Consider the following 20,967-nt stretch of genomic DNA (forward strand, 5'->3'; position numbering starts at 1 on the left):
TCTGATAACATCAAAGTGAATTGGTACTTCAAATCAAATGAAGACCTTTTAACTCCAGATACTTCAAAAACTTGCTAATTGTTTCATTCTTGCATCCCAATCCATTCTAAATACATAAATAAATAAAATTATCAATTTATCAATGTTTATGTACCTGAAAACTAATCCAAATACATGAGCAATAAGTGATTTCAGATGGGGTTACTTTAGGGTTAGGATTTATAGGATATTCCCGCATCTTCTTCAACAAGAAAGTTTCCTCTATTTCATTCACCTTCATATGATAAGCTAGTTAGTTTCCTCTTTTTTTTCTTCATCTTCAGCAAGTTCTTCCATCTCATCCACATCGTCAATAGGGATGTCTTCACTGTAATAACTAGAGGAACCTATACCTGTACAAATAACACCAGCCTTCATCACTATATCACTTTTTTCCTTTGATAAATTTCCCCAATTATCAGTTCAACTTAAAACTAGTGAAAAAGGATAATAAGCATATTGGCTTAAATTTTGATCAAATACTAATTTATAATATAATTAAAGAAGAAACATGTAAGGCTTGCATAGTCATAATTGGTGAATGCACTACACAGCTTGAACCTAACCAGTATAATGCTAGAGTTCAAACTTTAGGGTTTGCAACCCAAGACTGGGAGCAGAGATGCCAAGAGAATTGGAGATGAAAGACCAAGAGTTAACTTATATATGTTTTTATACTAGTCTAATCTTAATCCTAACGGAAAAGATAAACACTATGATATTAAAATAAATAAGAAAGATAAATACTCGCTTAATAGCTAATAAACTGTAAAGGAAATACTATGTAAATTATTTAATCATTATCTTTAGCCACAATCATCTACTTTGAGATTGATTCTGTGCCCTTGATTTGCTGGTGTAATATATATCTGAAAGATTTACAAGAACCAAAGTATTTGTCTATCAATTTTGTAACATTAATCATCATATTAACATTGAGATGGATTTCAAGATTTCACTACATATATCAATGAGGTAAGTTAGTAGCATTACTCAATCAAATATAAATACAAACAAATAATTGCATAAAGTAGTGGTCATATAAGTCAGAAGATAAAAAAAAAGAAAAAACAATGCTCATCAAACATCTAAATCAGATTTTTCTTTTATTTTTTATGAATACTTAGCATGCGTGCCATTTGTTGTTCTCCTATACCATAGGATGCATCTGTGGCAGTAAGAAAAATCTTGAAATTGCAAGAAATTACTTGTCTTGAGTAATTCAGATATGTGGATAATTTGGCACCTTGACCTTTTTAGCAACATAAAAATTAAGATGAATCTCTGCAACATGACTAATGGTCTATCTATGAAGTATTACTTAGATTAAGTACTTTAAGTTATTGATAGATCTTTTCTTGTATGCCGTGAACTGGAACTTGATCGACAGACTCTGTAAAGGGACAGTTCCTAGTTATGCATTTTATTATCCTTACTAGCGACTGTTTTCTGTGAATTTTCTGCTTATTTGTACTTAATTTGACTATTGCGTTTGAAAACCTCATAAGTAAGCAATAATGTCAATTTTATGTCACAGGTGCCGGTAGAAGTGCCCTTACACACAAAATAATCAAGAAATGCTGAAACCAATAATATACAATGCAGTATGAGTAAGAATGAATAGCTTACCCTCAGAACTACTCATAGTTCTGCCACTATACTCCCTTGATGACTGCTGCTTATCAAAAATATAAGGAAGCTCAAGTAACTGCAAAAAAGCCTCTGTTTGAGGGTTTCTATAGCATTCTGCATAAGACAACATATATGTATCATGTGAGGTAATGATTTATAATACACAGATTATACACTGGATCAGGAATCTACTAAGTCAACATTTTCATTATATATTTCCAAATTGAAAGAGAACATATGTATAAGAAGGTTGGTTCACTTGTTATAAGGCTGTTATCCACTCACAACCAGCCAGACAAATACCATAGAAAAATCTTTAGTTGCACTTAGCAAAGATTTATATAGTTCTCAATAACAACAATCCGAAAATTATCAATTGCACATTGAACATTTACATAACAAGTCGTTTTGGAAACTAGTATTTGGTTACAATTTAGTTCACAATCTCATTGAAAATTATCCAAAGTTCCATTTGAAAGTGATTTTTTTTTTAATCATGATGAGATTATTTATTAGATCTCGAAACTATAGTGTATTGTTATTGTTTGCTATACAAATTATTTTCAAAATCATGATCCAAATTATAGTGTAATTTTTACTTCATTTGGTATAAAGTTATTTTTTTGGATCATGATTATATTTTTGTTTAGATTATTGTTATTTTTGACGAACATAACAAATGTAGATTTTTCCTATTCAACGGGAAAATATTTGATACCAAAACAGCACAACATAAATAGTAGAATGCCCATAACAGGTAATTCAGCTTATTTTATAGGATAACTGTGTGCTAAAACAATGTGATATCAATTATCAACCATAGAAGAATATTACCCTTTGAGTTATTTTCTGGAGCAAACTTCCGGGAATTGTGACAAGGTGCTGTAGGAACAAAATCAAAAGGTTTGGCCCCTCCTCTATTTAGGAGCTTATTGTTGACCCACTGTTGACAATCTTGCAAGTCAAGTGTAATATCCCTATAACAAACATAAAAATAAATTATGGTAATAAAGAATATAAAATAAAAGTGTGAAAAATCACAATTCTCACCTCAAGTCTACTCGTTTGTTGGTTAAAGGAAAGGCAGAGTGAAAATTCCTTGTTATTGCCAGCCACTCTTCATCATATTGAAACTCATGTGGGCCTGGATCTGATTCAATTTCGACAACCTAAGATAAGCAGTCTATTCAGTTACTAAATATGAAAATACACTACTAGTATAAATTACTTTTGGGTGAAGCCATTGCAGAACAAGATGTGAGAAAAATGATATATCCTTAGTCTGGGTTTGTAGATATTGAGATTTGAGAGAAAGGGGAAAGATAGGTGACAAAATTGAAAATTAAATGTTAGAATACTGAATTTTAAGTGTTAAATGAGTTAAGTCTCTTAAAGATAAATGTTGAATAAACAAAAAGAAAATATCTAAATGTTAAAAGCCCAGTATGTAAGTTGATTTGATAAAATGTAGAACTAATGTAGGAAAGTACTTAAACTATTTTACCCTTATAAAGACGTAATTTGATTCATTTACAAGGTTAAAGTTGTCTCTTGGACACTCTTACTAAATTACCGAGTTAAAACATTCATAGTTTACCAAATTAAACACAAAAAATTGTAACTTTAATTTGATTTTAATCTAAATAATTGAGTAATTTTAATTAAACAGTTATCAAATAAAATTACTTCGAATAAGCACTTAATCATTTAGATTAAATGATAAGTTGTGAAACACCGCATTAGATAATTGAGAGGAGACATGGATAATATTTCTTCATACTAATCAAGCACAATACCATAAAGGACTAAGACCCTATTTATAGAACTAAAATGTCATCCTAACATAAATCAAATACTAACAAAGAAGATAACCTAAAAGACCAATATAATTATCCTAAACAACTAAGTATAATTATCTACTATTTATAATTAGGCAGCTATGTCGTCATGTGAGCCCTTTGAAACCTTAATCTATGTATCATATCACAATACCTGCAAAAACTTGCGCCCTGGAAGACATTTGTCAAGTGCAAGAAATTTCGTGACTGGGCCACCCTCTCCATGCTCAACAAGAGCAGCAAATTTGCAGTGTAGATGAGCTGAAAACCAATAAGAGGGTTTCAACTTTTCCAGCAACTCAGCAGCCGGCTTGCTTCCAAGGGTTTTCGCTTCAATCTAAGATTTGTAAGAGTACAATATAAATTTAAAAAAAAAGTACATTGGTGCATGTGTATTGATGCATGAAAGATATTTTATTTCAAACATTGGTCAATACAATAAAATGTTGTTCGAGCAACAACGACAATAGCCAAAACAAGGTAGCGACCATGAAAGCAAAAAGAAACAACCAAAGAGACAAAAAACAACATAAAAATCCAGAACAATCCATACAAATTTATTAGGGTATACTGGTAAATAATGTTATGTACTGGGATGATAAGGTATATTTCACAGAAATAAGAATGGGAGAAAAGAAAAGGAGATTAGTAACATTAAAAAAGCTAATCAAAAATAGTAACTAAGGAGATAAGCGAGTAATCATAAAAACAAGTCTTAGCTTGCTTGTGCATGTTGTAACTGTCACTCGCCTCAGAATAATGACAAACATTGTTTTACAAGGACAGACAGTGGATCCTTCAGAACAAAGCATATATGCATTCTCACAAACATTCTTATGAACTTGTAATAAAAGTGTTATATCTTAGAAGTACCTCATCCTTTAGAAATCTTTTCCGTTGAACAAGCTCCCTCCAGTTTCCATAGTCTGTTATGCCAAGAGGCCAATCATGTGACAGGAAAATATCCATCGGTTTCTGAATCTGCATCAGCTTCAGAACATCATATTCACGAACATGATATATAGAACGGATATCACTTTCGTTATAAGGTGGCCTCTCATAGTGTCCTGGTAATTAAGCACCTTTAATTTCATTTTTGACAATTGACATCAAAGAGACAAAATAAGCAGAAACTGAATGAAGGAATACATGTCAGCTTGAAGAGGAAGTAGACAATTAATTAATTACCTAAGAAATAATGATGAGACTTAAAAATTCCAGAAAGCCCTCCAATACGAATATTACCAAACTTTATTACTCCAGCAAAACCCAAGAAGTATATGTTATGGGCTGCCCATCCACCATAATATCTGCAAAGAACCAAGTAATTGACCATTATGCTATATCAACTGTTAGCATCTTAGAATAGTATCCTAGAACTTAAGGATGTGACTAGGTTTATAAAATGTTGAGTATACATTTCATTTTTAGATTTATTATACTATTCATATGTAGCATGGCCTTGAAGCACTGTATGGCCTTCAGATATTCTTAATTCTCTTAGTTTAATCTATAAAACAAAAAGAATCATTTTATATACTATTGCTTTTTAATAAATCGCATAGAATTAATCATGATTTTGTTACGAAGTCCAAGCAAATGAGCAAATTGCAATCAAAATGAACAGGTTCTTATAACGGCCCTCTACACCGTTAAAAGAAGCAGAAACAGTTGATAGAATTATGGAACCCCAAGACCCAAAACTAAAGAAACCGTCTTAGAATAATAAGTTAAACAAGAATGTCAATGTAAAGTTCACTTAAGAACAAGGTTTTCTCCTAGCATAGCATGGATGGATACACAATATAAGTTCACACATAAGGTTTTCTCCTAGCATTTGTTACATCACGAAGAAAACTTCCATCAAATAACACAATATTACTCACAGTTCCCACAAATAATTAGACGCTTCATGGTTCCCCCCAATAAATAGAGTTGGAAAAGGCGCTATTTTCTCCCCAGAGTAGTATTTCCAGAAGGAGTTCATGCTGCGAAACTTAGGCTTCACATTTAAGCTTTCCAAATCTTTCTCATTCCTAACAGCCTGCATTGCAGATTAGTTCATTCAGATCCAGGTAGTTGAGGCAGAGCAGGGAGACAGCATTACATTCATATACACAAATGGTCAAACAGAATAAATGAAGAACAAGACCACTTGTGAGTTAGAAGAAGCATTAGCCAACAGTCCTTCCTATTCTTCTCAAAATTCAAATTAAATGCATACATAAACTTTTTTAATTGTAAAGAACCACATAATTTGCTCCTAACATAAATAACAAACTATTTGAAACAGGATGTGCGATCCTTCTTTTACAATAATCCTGGAGAGGGTATAAAATATAGTCAATGCCTTTCTAGTTCTTGAAGATAACGAAATAGTATCCATTTATTGATAACCGTGATATCGTAGTTGCGGAGGATCTTTCTAATTATTAAAGAATTAGTTAGTTGTAATTATTTTTTCTATTATACTCCTCTTTACAAAATCATAGTCACAGAAGCTGTGATGGATCTTTCCAATTCACAGAGAATGAATACCTGTATACATTTCACATTTATAACTATGTGTTTTCGCTGAACATTGCAGAGAAGTCCTAGTACATGTGCAAAATGAAAAAATGACTGGATGAATTTCAGAGTAAATAACAGCCATTGGAATTGTTTGCTCATTCACCTGAAAGTCACCACAGCAAATGAGAAGGTCAATTTTTGTATTCTCCACTTCTTGCAGATGTAAGAGAGTGGCGTAGACACTATCCAGGTCGCCGTGCATGCACCCTTCAATCGCAATCTTCATTTCTGCTAGACATCCACACATACATGTTAAAACACAAAACTGTACAATCATAACACAAAACTGTAAATTATAGAAAAACACTGCTCAAATATAGCACTCAAAAGTTTTGGATCTATAGTACTTCAGCTAGAAACAAAGAGATAACCATTCACAACAAACATCTTACTAGTCTTTTCCTTGCTTGAGCACTAATGGCTCTTGAATGCCAAAAAAGTTGCACTAAAGAGCCATGGAGTTTTCACAGGTGATTTTGAGGTTTTATGTTCATTTTGATTAACCATTCACATGGACTATATAAATGAATAAAAAGATCGATCTATCTTGCTATTTCTTATTCTTGTATTATTATTATTATAAATACAATTCAATATGAATAAACTAACAATAATATGTAAAAAAATTAACAGATATTAAAATATCAATAATCTGTAAACTAACAATTACTAACCTAACAATAATATAAAAAAAATAACATTTACTAACCTGTCAATAATCTATAAATTAACAATTAGTAAGTTAACAAATAACATATAAATAAACTAACAGGATTTACTAATGTTATAAAGTTACTAACCTAACAATAATAATATGTAAACTAACAATTACTAACCTAACAATAATTAATTTGTAAATAAACTAACAATCTTTGAATTTATCTGAAAAAGAGAAGATAATTTGTATTCCGTGAGCCTACTACATAGCTTGTTTGATGTTGAATTTTTTAGGAGTTTTTTACCAATTTTTTAAAAAGTTCTCTATATATAACATCAATTTCATTCTTATCTTCTCTCATCAACTAAAATACCCTTGTTATTTTTATTGTATTTTAAATACTAAAAATTAAGTTGTTTTTTTTGACAAAATCCCAAAAAACCAAGATCAAACAAGCCCAAGTGAAGATTCTGAAGACCAAGTAGCCACAGAAGGCGAAAAAGACTAAAGACAGATTCTTGAAAGTTCATCTCACCAGAAAAAATGTGTCCTCTTTATAAAAAGAAGTAGAGTTACACTTATAAAAAACAAGAGTTCATCTTGAAAATCAAATATTAGACCTAATGTAATCATTTATCATTATGAGTCGTTCATCCTGGGAAGGAAAAGAAATAAAGAGACTGGTCTACCTCGCGTCTGGAATCCCTCGCCCGCAGACCTGCACTTCGCGTCTAGATTAGAACCCTCGCCTGCAGTCTTGCGTATGAATCTCCGGATGTCGCCTTCTGCCGTTAGACCTAGCTAAAAGAAGGTTTCACGGCTTGTTTGATATAAAATCAAGTTTTTATAGATAGAATTTAACGTTATATCAATTATCTAATCAATAAATTTTATTATTTAAATATCAAAATTATCCTTTAATTAAATATTTTATTTTATATTAATAAATTTTTATTTTAATATATATATAATATTTATTTTATTATATATTAAAAATTATTTTAATAAATTAAAACACAATATAAATTTAACTATAAATTTTAAATAATTTAAATAAATAAATAATTATATTAAATAATAAAGTTATTATTTTAAATAACAAATATTAATTAATTTATATTCTAACAATTCGTTCTAAATAAATATATTAATTAATTTAAGTTAATAATTTTTAAATTTAATAAAATAAAAATATTATAATATAATTTTTTTTTAAATTATAAAACAACTTTATCAATTAAAATACTAAAATTACCGTCTATTTATATATTTTATTTTACATTAATAAAAGTTAATATTAATATATATAACATTTATTTTAATATAAATTAAATTAAGAAATTATTTTATTTAAAAAAATATATTAATTAAAATAAATTTCCAATATAAATAAAATTATAAAATATTATATTATCTAATAGTAATAATTTATAAAATTAATATTTAGTTAAATTTTATTTTTTTATTAATAAAAGTTAATATTAATATATGTATAGTTTTTAATATTTATTTTATTATATTTTAAAATTTAATTTAATATAATTAAATTATTTTATTTAAAAAAATATTATTAATTATAATATATATATATATAAATAAATAAAGAAAGAGAATTTTTTATTAATAAAATTTAATATTAATATATGTATAATTTTTTAATATTTATTTTATTATATTTTAAATTTTAATTTAATATAAATTAAATTATTTCATTAAAAAAACTTATTATTAATTAATATAGAGAGGAAAGGTATAATGAGAATAAATTTTTAAAAACCTAATTTTTTATCAATTCTATCAAATAAATGTTATTTGTATAATTTATTCAAATAATTCATTCATGTTACTCCAAAACGAAGTCGATTTTGGGGTTATTAAAATTTATTCGTATAGCCGACGGGTCTTCGAAACGCCGGGTTAGCGTGTGACAGACCGTCGAAACTTCGGTTTGGGCGGTTCGGATCGGTTTCTTCGGAGTTGAAACTTGATTGAAGTAGTAGCTAGGGTTCTATAGCTTAAAATTTATAATTTATCATAACGAGTTTCGTTCATCCAAATTTGAAAATTGATTATATACTCTTGCTTCATTCTAAGGGGATTTACCAGATTTGCAATGAGTACAACAATGAACAATGGAGGCTTAAAAACAAATATTAATTAATTTATAATATATAAACTAATATAAATTAAATAACAAATATTAATTAATTTATAATATATAAACTAACTCTAAACCATTATTCTAAATAAATATATTAATTAATTTAAGTTAATATTTTTTAAGTTTAATAAAATAAAAATATTATAATATAATTTAAGAAAAAATTATAAAACAACTTTATCAATTAAAATACTAAAATTCTCTCACTTAAATTCCCTCTCTCAATCATTTCTCTTTTATTTTATATTAATAAAGTTAATATTAATATATATAACATTTATTTTAATATATATTAAATTAAAAAATTATTTTATTTATAAATTTTAAATTAATTATATTATTTAAAATAAATTTTCAATATAAATAAAACTATAACCTATAATATTATCTATATAACATTCAAATTTTAATAGTTATAATTTATAAAATTAGTATTCATTTAAATTTTTTTTTTTATTAATAAAAGTTAATATTAATATATATAGTTTTTTAATATTCATTTTATTATATTTTAAAATTTAATTTAATATAATTAAATTATTTTATTTAAAAAAATATTATTAATTATAATATATATATATATATAAATAAAGAGAATTTTTTATTAATAAAATTTAATATTAATATATGTATAAATTTTTAATATTTGTTTTATTATATTTTAAATTTAATTTAATATAAATTAAATTATTTCATTTAGAACAAATATAATTAATTAATAGAGAGAGAAAAGTATAATGGGAATAAATTTTAATTGAAAATAAAAAATGTAATTATCCAAACAAGTTTCTCTCGAATTGAATATGGCACCTCTCAAACGACGTCGTTTTGGGATTATATACACAAAATACTCCAAAACGACTGTTATTAATAACTATTCGGTTAGCCGACGGTTCTTCAAAACGCCGGCTCAGCGTATGACAGACCGGCAAAACTTCGGTTTGGACGGTTCGGATCGGTTTCTTCGGAGTTGAAACTTAATTGAAGTAGTAGGTAGGGTTCTATAGCTTCTCTCCTATGAAAATTGATAATTTATCATAACGAGTTTCGTTCATCCAGATTTGAAAATTGATTATATACTCTTGCTTCATTCTAAGGGGGATTTAAACGTTTCGTTCATCCAGATTTGCAATGAGTACAACAATGGAGGCTCAAAAACAGATGAGAAAGATCGTTTCTGTGTGGGCTGCTCAAGTAAGTTGCTTTCTCCCTCACTGCCTTTCTTTCTATTTTGGGTTTTCAATTACCTCTTGTATTTTGATGATCACTGTTGTCAATTCGTTATTCTATAGCAAAATTGTGAGCAAACTTTCATCTTCATCAAATCTTAGAGTTATGAATTCTTCTGTTTCTCGCAAAATGACAATATATTATGTGTGGAAGTTGACTGATATACATAACAGACATAAACCTATTTCAAGGCATAATAGACATCAACATATTATGTTTCGAAATTTGTTGGTTTGCATCTAGTTCAAGACATAATCGATGGCAATGCGACATAAATGTCAACCAATTTGAAAACATAATAGATGATACTAACATATTATGATTCAAACTGATTGGGCTCAAATCTATTATGTCTCAGAATTTGATAGTGTCTATCATGCTTTGAAATTGGTAGAAACTTTTTATGTCTTGGAAATTGGTTGGCATCTAGTATGCTTTACATCGATTATGTCTCGAAATTGGTTGTCATTTATTATATATTAGGCATCTACTAAGTCTTCGAAGTTGGTTGACATCTATTATGCATTTACATTACTGTGTGTTAAAATTGGTTAACATCTAATATACCTTAGCATCTATCATGTCTTTGAAATTGATTTACACATATTATTGCTTGAAACTGGTTTGTATGTTTTTTTTTGTTTTTCCTGTATATGCTTAAGTTTTAGTAAGTTTGACAGTGATTTGGATTACGGTTTGAGTTATGAAAAAACATGATTGCAAGAAGAATTATCTATAATGTTTACTATATTTGGTTTTCGAGTGTGTTTTCAACCCCCTGGAACTTGATCCGACATTCTCTCATACATTTTGCATTTTTTGAATTTTGAATTTTTCAGATGGGCAATCTTGTGGTTGTGCTTCTATGGCACTTGTTACATTTTTTTGTCAGCCTTTGGTTGTTTGTAATTAATATAGTCACGGCTTTTGAAAGCTGCCTCATTTCTTTTGGTATATTGAGGAAATACAAGATCTTCAATGTCTCAAATCTTCGTCACTTGGCTATTGTCGTGGACAGTGAAGAAGCTTCTGATATATCGAGCGTAATTAAGCTTCTGAAATGGGTAACCAGTCTCGGTGTGAAAAATATTTGCCTGTACGATCCCAAGGGTAAGACAATGAGAGCCTATTTGGAGATTACTATATTGCCACAATCACGATCTCAATGAAAAATTGCACAAGTTAAAATAGAAAGTGATCTTTTATTTTGCTTGGTATTATAGTGCATTTTTATTGTCTCGTTTGGTAAAAAGATTTTTTATTAGATCATGATGAGATTATGTTTTGGATATCATCTGATTGATTTTTAGAAGAATGTGACTTTTGACAAACATAATAAATTTAGTTTTTTTTCTGGATCAAGAGCAACATTATTTAATACCAAAACAGTCAATTATTAGCCATGAATGGTTTGCCTTTCTCTTTTGAACTCGGGCCATCCTTTTACAGGAGTGCTGAAGAAAAACAAGCAAACTATCACTGAGAGCTTGCAGATAACGAAATCATCCGAGGTATTGATGAAAGGCTGTTCTTTTGTATCGTTTATCTCTTCTTTTGATTCATTGTTAACAAGACTTGAGTTTTATATCTAGGCAGGATGATAGTAAGAATGTGCCGTTTATCAACCAAAAGAATGTGTGTTTGGATTTTGCTTGTTTATTGGATGGAAAGGAAGCCATGGCAAAATCTGCTGGCATTTTATTTAAGAAATACTATTTGGGTGGGAATCCATTGAAGCAAACGTTTACCGAAGAAGACATCGCAGAGGCACTGGAAACAATAGGTTGTTGATCCTGATCCCAATTCCCATCCAAACAGATCATCCCAAAGTTACTCTTTTCTTTTTTGGTTATGACAACAGTTCTTTTCCAACTTATATTTTTCAGGTTCTGGAGGTGCTGATCCCAATCTTATGTTGATTTACGGGCCTACCAGATGCCATTTGGGTTACCCAGCATGGAGGATTCGGTATACTGAGATGGCGTAAGTATTAATTTCATTCATTTTTAATCAGTTATCAATTTGGTCTTTTGCTTATACGGGTATTTGTCTGGTTTATAGTCACATGGGATCATTGAAATCCGTCAAATATGGGTCGCTATTGAAGGTGGTGCGGAAATTCACCATGGTTAACCAAAACTACGGTGAGCTGAGTTTGTTTTCATGTCAATTTTGAAATACATTTATTTTTCAGTTATTTGATTCAAAATGATATTCATTTTGCAGGTAAATGAATGAAAATGGAGGGAACAGTAAAGAACTAAAGGGTCTTAGTAATATTACTATTAGTCTATTAGTAATATTATACGTTATGTTGCATTATGAGCACTCAGCAGGTCCTTTGAATATACTATATAATAATATTTCAGTGTTGTATGGATAAATTGTACCTTATTTAAAGAAACTCACAAAAAAAAAAATAGAAATTTGAGAAATAACAAAGGCAGTACAAATGACTCCCTAAATGAAATTTATATATAATGGATAATTTATTTCTCTTATAGCCTCCATAAGCCTAAGTTGACTGTCAACAAATATTTGTAAAACATACACAAATTTGTACTCCTTTATTAAACAAAACAAAAGAATGTATAATCTATGAACCGAAAACTTGTTACCTAAATAATTTATCTAGTAAACAATGACCAGGGAAATTTCTTCTGGCGTTCACCGTCTTCATTTTCCAAGTAATAACTTTTCAAGTGATGGTTTTTTTCGAGTCATCATCATCGCCTAGGAATTCTGATCTCAACTGCATAAGCAATCTACCAAGATAGTTTAATCCTTCACCATCACGGCCACCACCCCAGAACAGATCATGGGGAGAAACCTCTACCAGAACTGACCCTCTGGTGGATAGCAACATGGAATTTAAATGTGGGTATATAGAGAATTTACATTTCAATGCCTTGTACATGACCTCGATCTTAACCGTCTCCCAGTTTGATCTTACCTGCATTTTAAACATGAAAACTGTTTCTTTATAACAAAAAATAAAGTTCATTTCTTATTTCTGCAGATTTTTATATTTGCCAAAATTTACAATGATCTAAAAATATAATCTGATCATCTACAGGAACAAAATCTCTATACCAAATGAACAAACTATAATTTGGATTTGAATCATGATCAAGAAAATCAAATGAAGCAAATAAAATTACACTATAATTTGGATTATGATCCAAAAATAATCTTACCAAAAAAAAAATCACTTTCAAGTTCTAATGAGATCGTGATTGTGACAAAATGCTAGTTTCCAAATAGATTCATTATTCATTCAATAGACAGCAAACAAAGAACAATGGACAACAGCTAAATTCACTTCTAAGAAGATAAGGTTGTACACACCCATCAACTAGTAAGAAAATATTAAGAAAATAAACCAGACTTAAGCTATTAAAATCTATGCAATGTTGTAGATATCTTAATATCTAAAAGTTTGCAATTGTTGTTCAGCCATTTCATTTATTAAATTATAAAATATTTACCATCTCTATGCTAGAGTGAGGAAGAAACATGTAAGAATAGGACAACAAAATTTGACTAAAGAAAAAGCAATGCTAAATTGTTGTACCATACCAGAGAAAGATGGAGCCTTTGGCCTTTTCTTCCCAACCTTGCTGCTTCCTCAGGACTAGTGGCAGATTTTATCTCTTCAACATAATTTCTAGCCATAGGATCATTTACCCCGACAAACTTGTTAGCCTGCATGTCATATAAGCCTTTAACAACACATATCTAATTAATGTTTGTATCAGGCCAAAGGAAACCTAAGAAATAGCTAAGAACCTGATAATAGTGTTCCACACTTGACCAAGAGATATAATTTCCACTTTCATCAGGCATTTGAATTGGATGAGGAGAGAAGTTTGAAAAAGCTCCAAAGGGGTCCCAGGCTTTATAAAAGAATATGATGCTCGGTTCATATGGGGTTACAGTTGGATCTATAGCAAATGTTTCCTCAAACGCTGGAATAACAGGTGTCAGATCTGGGATTGGTTGAAGAAACCCACTTACAAGGATATCGGGGCCAATCTGTAGTTTATAGATTGCAAGATATGCTGTTAGATTTAATAAATTTCTGCATGCAGACAGATTATGAGCGAACTAATTAGAAGCATATAACTGAAAATGGCTATACAAAATAATTGCTAAAATTAGACATTTCTCATTAAACAGAAAAAGTGAAGACAAAAACCAGTACATTTTATTTAGTCATATTTATCACAGCAATATAAAAGTCCAACAACTCTTATGGCATTATGAGGATAATTCTGGTGCTTAAATAGACTATTACTGTTCATAATGAAATATTTAACTACCACATTACTAATGGCTGCTACCAACTGATTATTATTCATGTTGTTGATTGGTGGATGCAGTAATACTAACCTGTTCATAACAAACATCAATTAATTCCAAAGCCTGTGTCATCTCAACCATCCCAAGTTCACCAACAGGAGATGGAGCATTTTTTCCACCAATGATTTTAGGGGCAACAAATGCACACACCTGCATAAGAAAAGGACATTAGAACTTGGGTGCCTAAAACACGCATGCTTAAGACCTTGTGACTAACTTGTGTTCAATTTGAAATTTAACCCATTTACATAGCACTAGAGATTTGCTGGGAAATGCATAAACTTATAAAAGAAATTATATAAATTTATTACTATAGCTTCAAGCTTTCCATGAAAAGGTTTCACATTTTCCTATGTTTCCATCATTCAAGATTACTTTGTCAAGAATCTGACAAAAACTAGGAAGAAAGATAATGCTAAATGGATGGTTATCAGGCTATCAGCCTTGCAGTTTCAATTTATCTAGGCTTCAATGTGGAGTAAGCAAAATAAACATTTTTAGCTCCTTTCATATATTGTATTTTTGTCTGCATTTAGCCCCATCTGAGAGAATTATGTCCATCTGAATTAAATATAGTTTTTTTGCTTTCAATTGAACAGTTAAATTTAGCACATAAAACAAACAATAAATAGATGATGATTAGATTTTGTATAATAATTTAGCACATAAAACAATCATATTTTTCTCTAATCTTGATCTATCACTCTATCAACACTCTTTCAATGTGCATGTGGCATTGGCATGTAAGAGGTATGTTTGATTGCAAACACTTTTCAAATTAAACTATGTATCTAGATCCATATTCTAATATATAAATAAATTAATGAATGACCATGGCTGTGGGGTGTCATGCTAGTTCTCCTTTAATTCCCAAAAATATAAATAAATTAATGAATCTGTTTCTAACTAAGTTCAGCTTCCAAATGTTTATCTATCTGGAAAGCAAAATAAAAGTGTTTCTAAATGGGCCCTATATTTATACAATTCCCTAACTTAAGAGGCAAGTTAAATAAGCTAGCAATATGCAAAAGTAAGCATCATGTTCTCAACTCACCTTGTGTATAACTCCAGCTGAAATAGCAGAGGCAGCTAATGTACCTCCACACTCCCATAGAACTGAAAGGTAACCTCGATCATACAAGTAGTCCATGAGAGCTTTAGCATTTAAGATATCAAATTCAACTACTTCTACGCCTTTGGAGGCAAGAAATTTCTGAAAGCTCTTCCGTGCGCCTCTTTGGGTGGCAACTATAGTTGGTACTTCAGTAACATCCCAAAGATGTGCCACCTCAGGAAGGTTTAGAGTTTGTGACATTACAATCCTCATTGGCAAATGACCTCCTCCATGCCTTGCAGTTAATTGTGGATCTGTAAGATTCGGATTCAAAATCTTATAACAGCATGTAAGAAAAAAATCAACATGCCTGAGAGCTTAAATAACTGAAGAAGATCCATACTATCTTTTCGTACTGTATTCCCTCCAACAATAACAGCATCACTTCTGCCACGCAATTCAAAAACCCTACTTCTTGACTTTTTACTGCTTATCCATGATGCATGGCCACTAGTTGCAGCGATTTTTCCTGTCAAAGCTCACACTATATATATGAATAAACAGCTCTTGGCCCAATTTGCCAACAAGAAGAACAATAGAAGTGTAGTATCATTTGGAAAGCGTTTGAAGCGAGAAAAACAAGTCTATTGAGATTTGTGGGGCCTTGTTTATTAAATTCACTCAAACCCTAAACATAATAAGCAGTATATGTAAGCAGCTAGCCCAGATTACAGAATGCTCACCATCAAGAGTCATTGCATACTTGAGAAGAGAGAAAGGAACTCGACAGGCAGCTCTATATAGCAGAGGAGCATTTACTACAAGACAGGATTTCAGAGCATCCTACAAAAACAACATTCCAGGGAAATTATTTGGAGACATTTTACGATGTTAAACTTAAATATACAGAAATAAGCAAGTGTAAATATTTTATGAGAAAAACATGATGAATGATACCAATAAAGCTATTCACATACCTCAGCTACTTTGCTTTTTAGATCTTCACCAATTACATCAACCTGGATTCCTTCACTTCTTAATGCACTAATGGCATTTCCCCGCAGATGTTTCAAAGGATGCCTGATTCCAACAACAACTCTGGTGATTCCTGCCTAATGTACGAAACATCAGATACCATTATTTTCAAGAATCAATTTGAACCTTTTCATGCTAAATTATCAAAAGGATGTAATGGTATCTAAATCGACAGGAAATGTAGCATCATTGCAGTTAATTAGGACATACCTGGAGAAAAGAGGAGACTGCAGTGCGGTCCCCGTGGCAATCACCGGACTCCATGTTGAGATAAGCGGTGGCGCCTTTGCAGAATTCTCCAGCAGCCTCCACTGCTTGCAGCTCGGCAGGCTTAGTTCCCTGAGCGTAGAGGAAACCCTCGCCGACAACTTTTCCGGCGGAGGTGGCAATGAGGCATCCGAAGTTGGGATGAGGAGAAGTGAATCCAGCAGACTTGTCGGCGAGCTGGACAGTGCGACGTATGAAGGAAGCATCGAACGCGTGAGAGTCGTCGTTGGTGATAGCCTTGCAGATAATGTGTGGACTGGAGAAAGAACCAACAAGTGAGAATGCCATTAGAAAGAAAACCCCCCTTTCTTCTTCCAAGCGGCTTTCCTTTCCGGTCTTTGACTCTCTAACAGTAATCAAAGTGTAGATTTCTTCTTCATTTTGTAATCATATTCAAAATATATATTTACTCTAATCAGACAGTTAATTCGTTTAAACAAATGCCCAAATTTCTTCTTTCTTTCCGTAACGGTTAAATGGTCAAATTGGAATTATATAGTAGGGGTTAAAAATAGACAAATTATTATTTTCGTAAAATTTATATAAATAAAAACTAAATGATACTAGTTTAATTACCGAATTTAAGTGAATTCAAAGTTTTGATTACCGGTTATTTGAAATTCGGTAATCAAAACATTCGATTAAAATATTCGGTTAAAATTCTATAATTATATTAGTAATATTTTTTTATTTATAGTTAACATCAGAGCTGGCCCTAAAGTAAGCCTTGAAAGTCCTCAAAATAGAATTAGGACAGCCTATTTATTAAAAATAGTAAGAAGTTAAATATACTGTAATTTTAAACTTAAGATATTGTAATACATTGATTAAGATAAAATTTTAGAACCTTTATTTGGTTATGGGTTTAAATCTCAAAAAAAAATATTTTTTTTTATTCATTTTTTTAACTCGACCTAGGATAACAAAAAATATCGAGCTTTTTTCTATCGGGATTTAGGGCAGCTCAAAACTCGGTGGTGCCAACTCTGACTAACATGTATATAATAAATTAACAGCGTTTGAAATATATAACTCGGTGTCAAATTGTGATACTCAAGGAGGATGTCCAAAATCTCAACTAAAATTTGACAATTTTTTATTTATATAAGCTTGTCTCTCAAATTTTAATTCTATAATATATTTAAAAAAACTTATATAATTCAACTAAAATTTAAAATTTTTTTATAATATATTATTTTGCATTTCTATTATTTTTAACTATCAAATCAATTCAAATATCAAAATATAATAAAACTTATTATAATTTAACTAAGAACAAACTATTAGAATCAAAATATTTCTATCCTCTCAATCAAAATTTAAACAAAACCCAAAAAGATTATTTTAGAAAACTAACATAACCCTGTTACTCGGGTCATATTCTCCCCTTCAACATGAAATGTTCTGAATCAGAATCGTGACCTTTGATTTCTTAGACAAATTTTACGAAAATAAAAATGTATTTGAGAGACAAACAAAAAGTAAATTTAGTGTTCAGCTTGAGTTTACAATTTATGTTCTTTAATCAAACTCTACAAGGTTTTGCTTATTTTCTATATAATAAATAAATAAATGAAGAATATGTGGGTGGATTCACAAACTTCTTCTACTTCTGGCGTTGCTATTAGGTATAGCCTTATTCACCAAACTGTTTTTGTATGTCTTGAAATGATACAGTTGCTGATCCCCTTCTCTTTGCCTTTTGTTGAGAATGATGATCCTTCCATCCTGTCATGTATATTACCTAACAATCCCCACCAAAAACGCAGCAAAGAAGAGATTGCGCTCATGAGTTAATCGAATTTCATTTCCGTTTATACCTGAATATTTCACCCAGTTTTCCTAATAGTATTTAGAGAAAAAAAAAATTGTCACCTGGAATGTGGCAGGGATGGTGCCATCATCTGAACCAAACATAGATTCATAAATGGCTGCAGTAGCTAGGGCTGTTTCTCTATTCAGAGTCTGATGTCAATCCAACATTTTATATATGAATAAAAGAATACCCATTGAATGATTAAGCTACTTCTAACAAAATGAAATGCAAAATATTATCACCTTCTTCCTTTGGAAAAGAGCGTTGGTCTCACCCATTGCGCGTAGATGTTCTATCAGCTCCAGAGCTACAAATGTGAGAAGGCAAAGTCAGATCAGAAGAAACGTAAAAACAAAAACATGGAAAACACTCTCACCACTGCTGTATTTGACAACATATTCATCAACATCAACTCCAGGGAGAGTGAAACCAGCTCGAGTCAAAAGATTTCCTGCATCTCGTACCTAGAAAACAACTAAGAATTAAATTTTCTATAAATTTAAGAACAAGGAATTGTTAAATGAAACAAGTACTTGTGCCAAGGGAGATAATCTTGGACTAATGCCTCCTTCACGTTCCATTTGTGCAATCGTGCATGATATTCTCAGTTCCCTAACCAAAACGTAACAAAATGACAATATAACCATCTTAGATTTCACAAAAATATAAACATAGACAAGTGCGACATGTACTGCATAACTAACTTTAGTGTTTCTCCACCAAGAATTGCAGCCAAAAATAGACCATCAGGCTTCAATGCCAATCTACTCTGTCATGAAAACAACACAAATTAACATGCTTCTCTAAGGCAATATATCTATATCTAAATCTAAATCTATGAAAGGCACACCACCTGTATCATAGCCCCTGGAAGATCATTGGTCCAATGGAGTGCCAAACTGCTGATTACCAAATCTAGGGAGCTTTGGTAATCAAAACAAAGATATAAGCCTTTGATTAGCAATGAAATACAAAGAAACAGTAAAGTCATCAGAGATCAGGGCATACTTTTCTTTCATAGGCATAAATTCTTCATCACCCAGTACAAATGATGTCTCAATGTTCTTGCTAGATATATCCTTCTCCATTGAATCTTTACACAATTTCAGCATATCATGCGACGTGTCCATCATAATTAACTTCTCAATTGCTCCTAACACAGGATAGATAAATCTTTCACAAATTGTAAGTTTTCAACAAGTTTATACATGCTTAGCAGATGATCAAGATTAAAACCCTTACCACGTCCACCTATTAAACGTCTTACAGCTTCCAAGGAACCACCTAAGCATAAAGCAGTAGGAAAGCTTTTTTTGCAATCCTACAACACGATAAAGAATCATAAATACAATGCATGTATGTGGTAGACATAAATAATTCATTAAATCTAAGTACCTCTAAACGATCCACAAGATTCTCAGCTACTGCATCAACAAAGGAGTCTTTAGGGCGCATCAACCATGCTGCTCTATCACGCTGCCAATATAAAATCACAATAGGCAAAGGATAAAAGGATAAGATCAAATTTTGATGTTGTTAACAAATGGATAAGATCAAATGAGTGTTTGTTCTGAAATTGAAGGGACATAAGTCTGTATACCTAGCTACGACAACTCAATTAGGTCCCGATCGAAAATTTGTATTCATTTACCTGTTTGCGTTTGAGGTCCCGATCGAAAATCTTGACCTTTGAACTCTGCTGTCCATCTTCTTCACTGAAACTGTTATCCGTTGAATATGAACTTCCTTTCCTCAATAGTAACAAATGCTGATTATTTCTGCACCCTCTTCCCCTTCCGTAGGAAATCAGCAATCTATTTACTAGCCCGCGCATTTTTCTCACCTCAAATCTCTTCAGTTCTACTATCTCAAGAACAGCCTAATCAAGCAACAATCTTGAATATGCATCAAATAAGGCCCTAGGTCTTGTTTGATGTGAATTATTTTCAAAATTCATTTTTTTTAATTATACAATTCAAACTAGTTAAAATATTCTTTATTTTTTCTATTTATTATACAATATATATTTTATACACTAAAAATAAAAAGTATACAGAAATTTGAGTTAACAAACCCCTAATTATTTAAAAATATAGGTTAGCTTTCTAAAATTCAAACAAAATAAATAATCAAACAAGTTATTTATATAAACAAGATCAAACAAGCCCTTATAAATTCAGAATTGAAACAAAATTTTATCATAATTATAATTTTGATAAGGAATAATATATAGTTAATATATATTTAATTATACTTCCAAAGAATGAAACTAAAATTAGACCTCTAATGCTCATTCCATCTCAA

General features: G+C 30.7%; 4 protein-coding genes across 5 annotated transcripts; 1 reads left to right on the top strand and 3 right to left on the bottom strand.

Annotated features, from left to right (window-relative positions):
* LOC124916697 (lariat debranching enzyme) lies at positions 1-7,558 on the bottom strand. 2 transcript variants are annotated; one of them, XM_047457449.1, is made up of 10 exons: positions 7,428-7,558; positions 6,184-6,308; positions 5,396-5,553; positions 4,698-4,819; positions 4,383-4,576; positions 3,664-3,846; positions 2,722-2,840; positions 2,506-2,648; positions 1,669-1,785; positions 1-392 (listed from the first exon to the last, which is right to left on the bottom strand). In XM_047457449.1, exons 2-10 carry the CDS (start codon positions 6,304-6,306, stop codon positions 289-291), a joined length of 1,263 nt encoding a protein of 420 aa, XP_047313405.1. In that variant the 5' UTR covers positions 6,307-6,308; positions 7,428-7,558; the 3' UTR covers positions 1-288. The 2 variants fall into 2 exon arrangements, with proteins under 2 accessions (XP_047313405.1, XP_047313406.1); XM_047457450.1 differs by having other exon boundaries at positions 6,184-6,311; positions 7,428-7,549.
* A 2,377-nt stretch (positions 7,559-9,935) lies between these two features.
* LOC124914619 (dehydrodolichyl diphosphate synthase complex subunit NUS1-like) lies at positions 9,936-12,503 on the top strand. Its single transcript, XM_047455211.1, has 7 exons — positions 9,936-10,093; positions 10,969-11,239; positions 11,579-11,640; positions 11,726-11,912; positions 12,016-12,112; positions 12,191-12,273; positions 12,356-12,503. The coding sequence occupies exons 1-7, from the start codon at positions 10,031-10,033 to the stop codon at positions 12,361-12,363; spliced, it is 771 nt and encodes a 256-aa protein (XP_047311167.1). The 5' UTR covers positions 9,936-10,030; the 3' UTR covers positions 12,364-12,503.
* A 72-nt stretch (positions 12,504-12,575) lies between these two features.
* On the bottom strand, positions 12,576-17,203 carry LOC124914618 (riboflavin biosynthesis protein PYRR, chloroplastic). The gene is made up of 9 exons (XM_047455210.1): positions 16,791-17,203; positions 16,523-16,657; positions 16,289-16,388; positions 15,949-16,074; positions 15,546-15,859; positions 14,522-14,641; positions 13,919-14,164; positions 13,709-13,834; positions 12,576-13,082 (listed from the first exon to the last, which is right to left on the bottom strand). The coding sequence occupies exons 1-9, from the start codon at positions 17,133-17,135 to the stop codon at positions 12,828-12,830; spliced, it is 1,767 nt and encodes a 588-aa protein (XP_047311166.1). The 5' UTR covers positions 17,136-17,203; the 3' UTR covers positions 12,576-12,827.
* A 1,108-nt stretch (positions 17,204-18,311) lies between these two features.
* On the bottom strand, positions 18,312-20,537 carry LOC124914815 (putative methyltransferase At1g22800, mitochondrial). Its single transcript, XM_047455425.1, has 11 exons — positions 20,315-20,537; positions 20,059-20,139; positions 19,906-19,984; positions 19,672-19,816; positions 19,517-19,586; positions 19,368-19,432; positions 19,197-19,275; positions 19,040-19,127; positions 18,906-18,970; positions 18,723-18,812; positions 18,312-18,591 (listed from the first exon to the last, which is right to left on the bottom strand). Exons 1-11 carry the CDS (start codon positions 20,495-20,497, stop codon positions 18,484-18,486), a joined length of 1,053 nt encoding a protein of 350 aa, XP_047311381.1. The 5' UTR covers positions 20,498-20,537; the 3' UTR covers positions 18,312-18,483.
* Positions 20,538-20,967: the final 430 nt, after the last annotated feature.

Source organism: Impatiens glandulifera, chromosome 9, assembly GCF_907164915.1.
Source record: "Impatiens glandulifera chromosome 9, dImpGla2.1, whole genome shotgun sequence".
In the NCBI taxonomy this organism is placed as follows: Eukaryota; Viridiplantae; Streptophyta; class Magnoliopsida; order Ericales; family Balsaminaceae; genus Impatiens; species Impatiens glandulifera.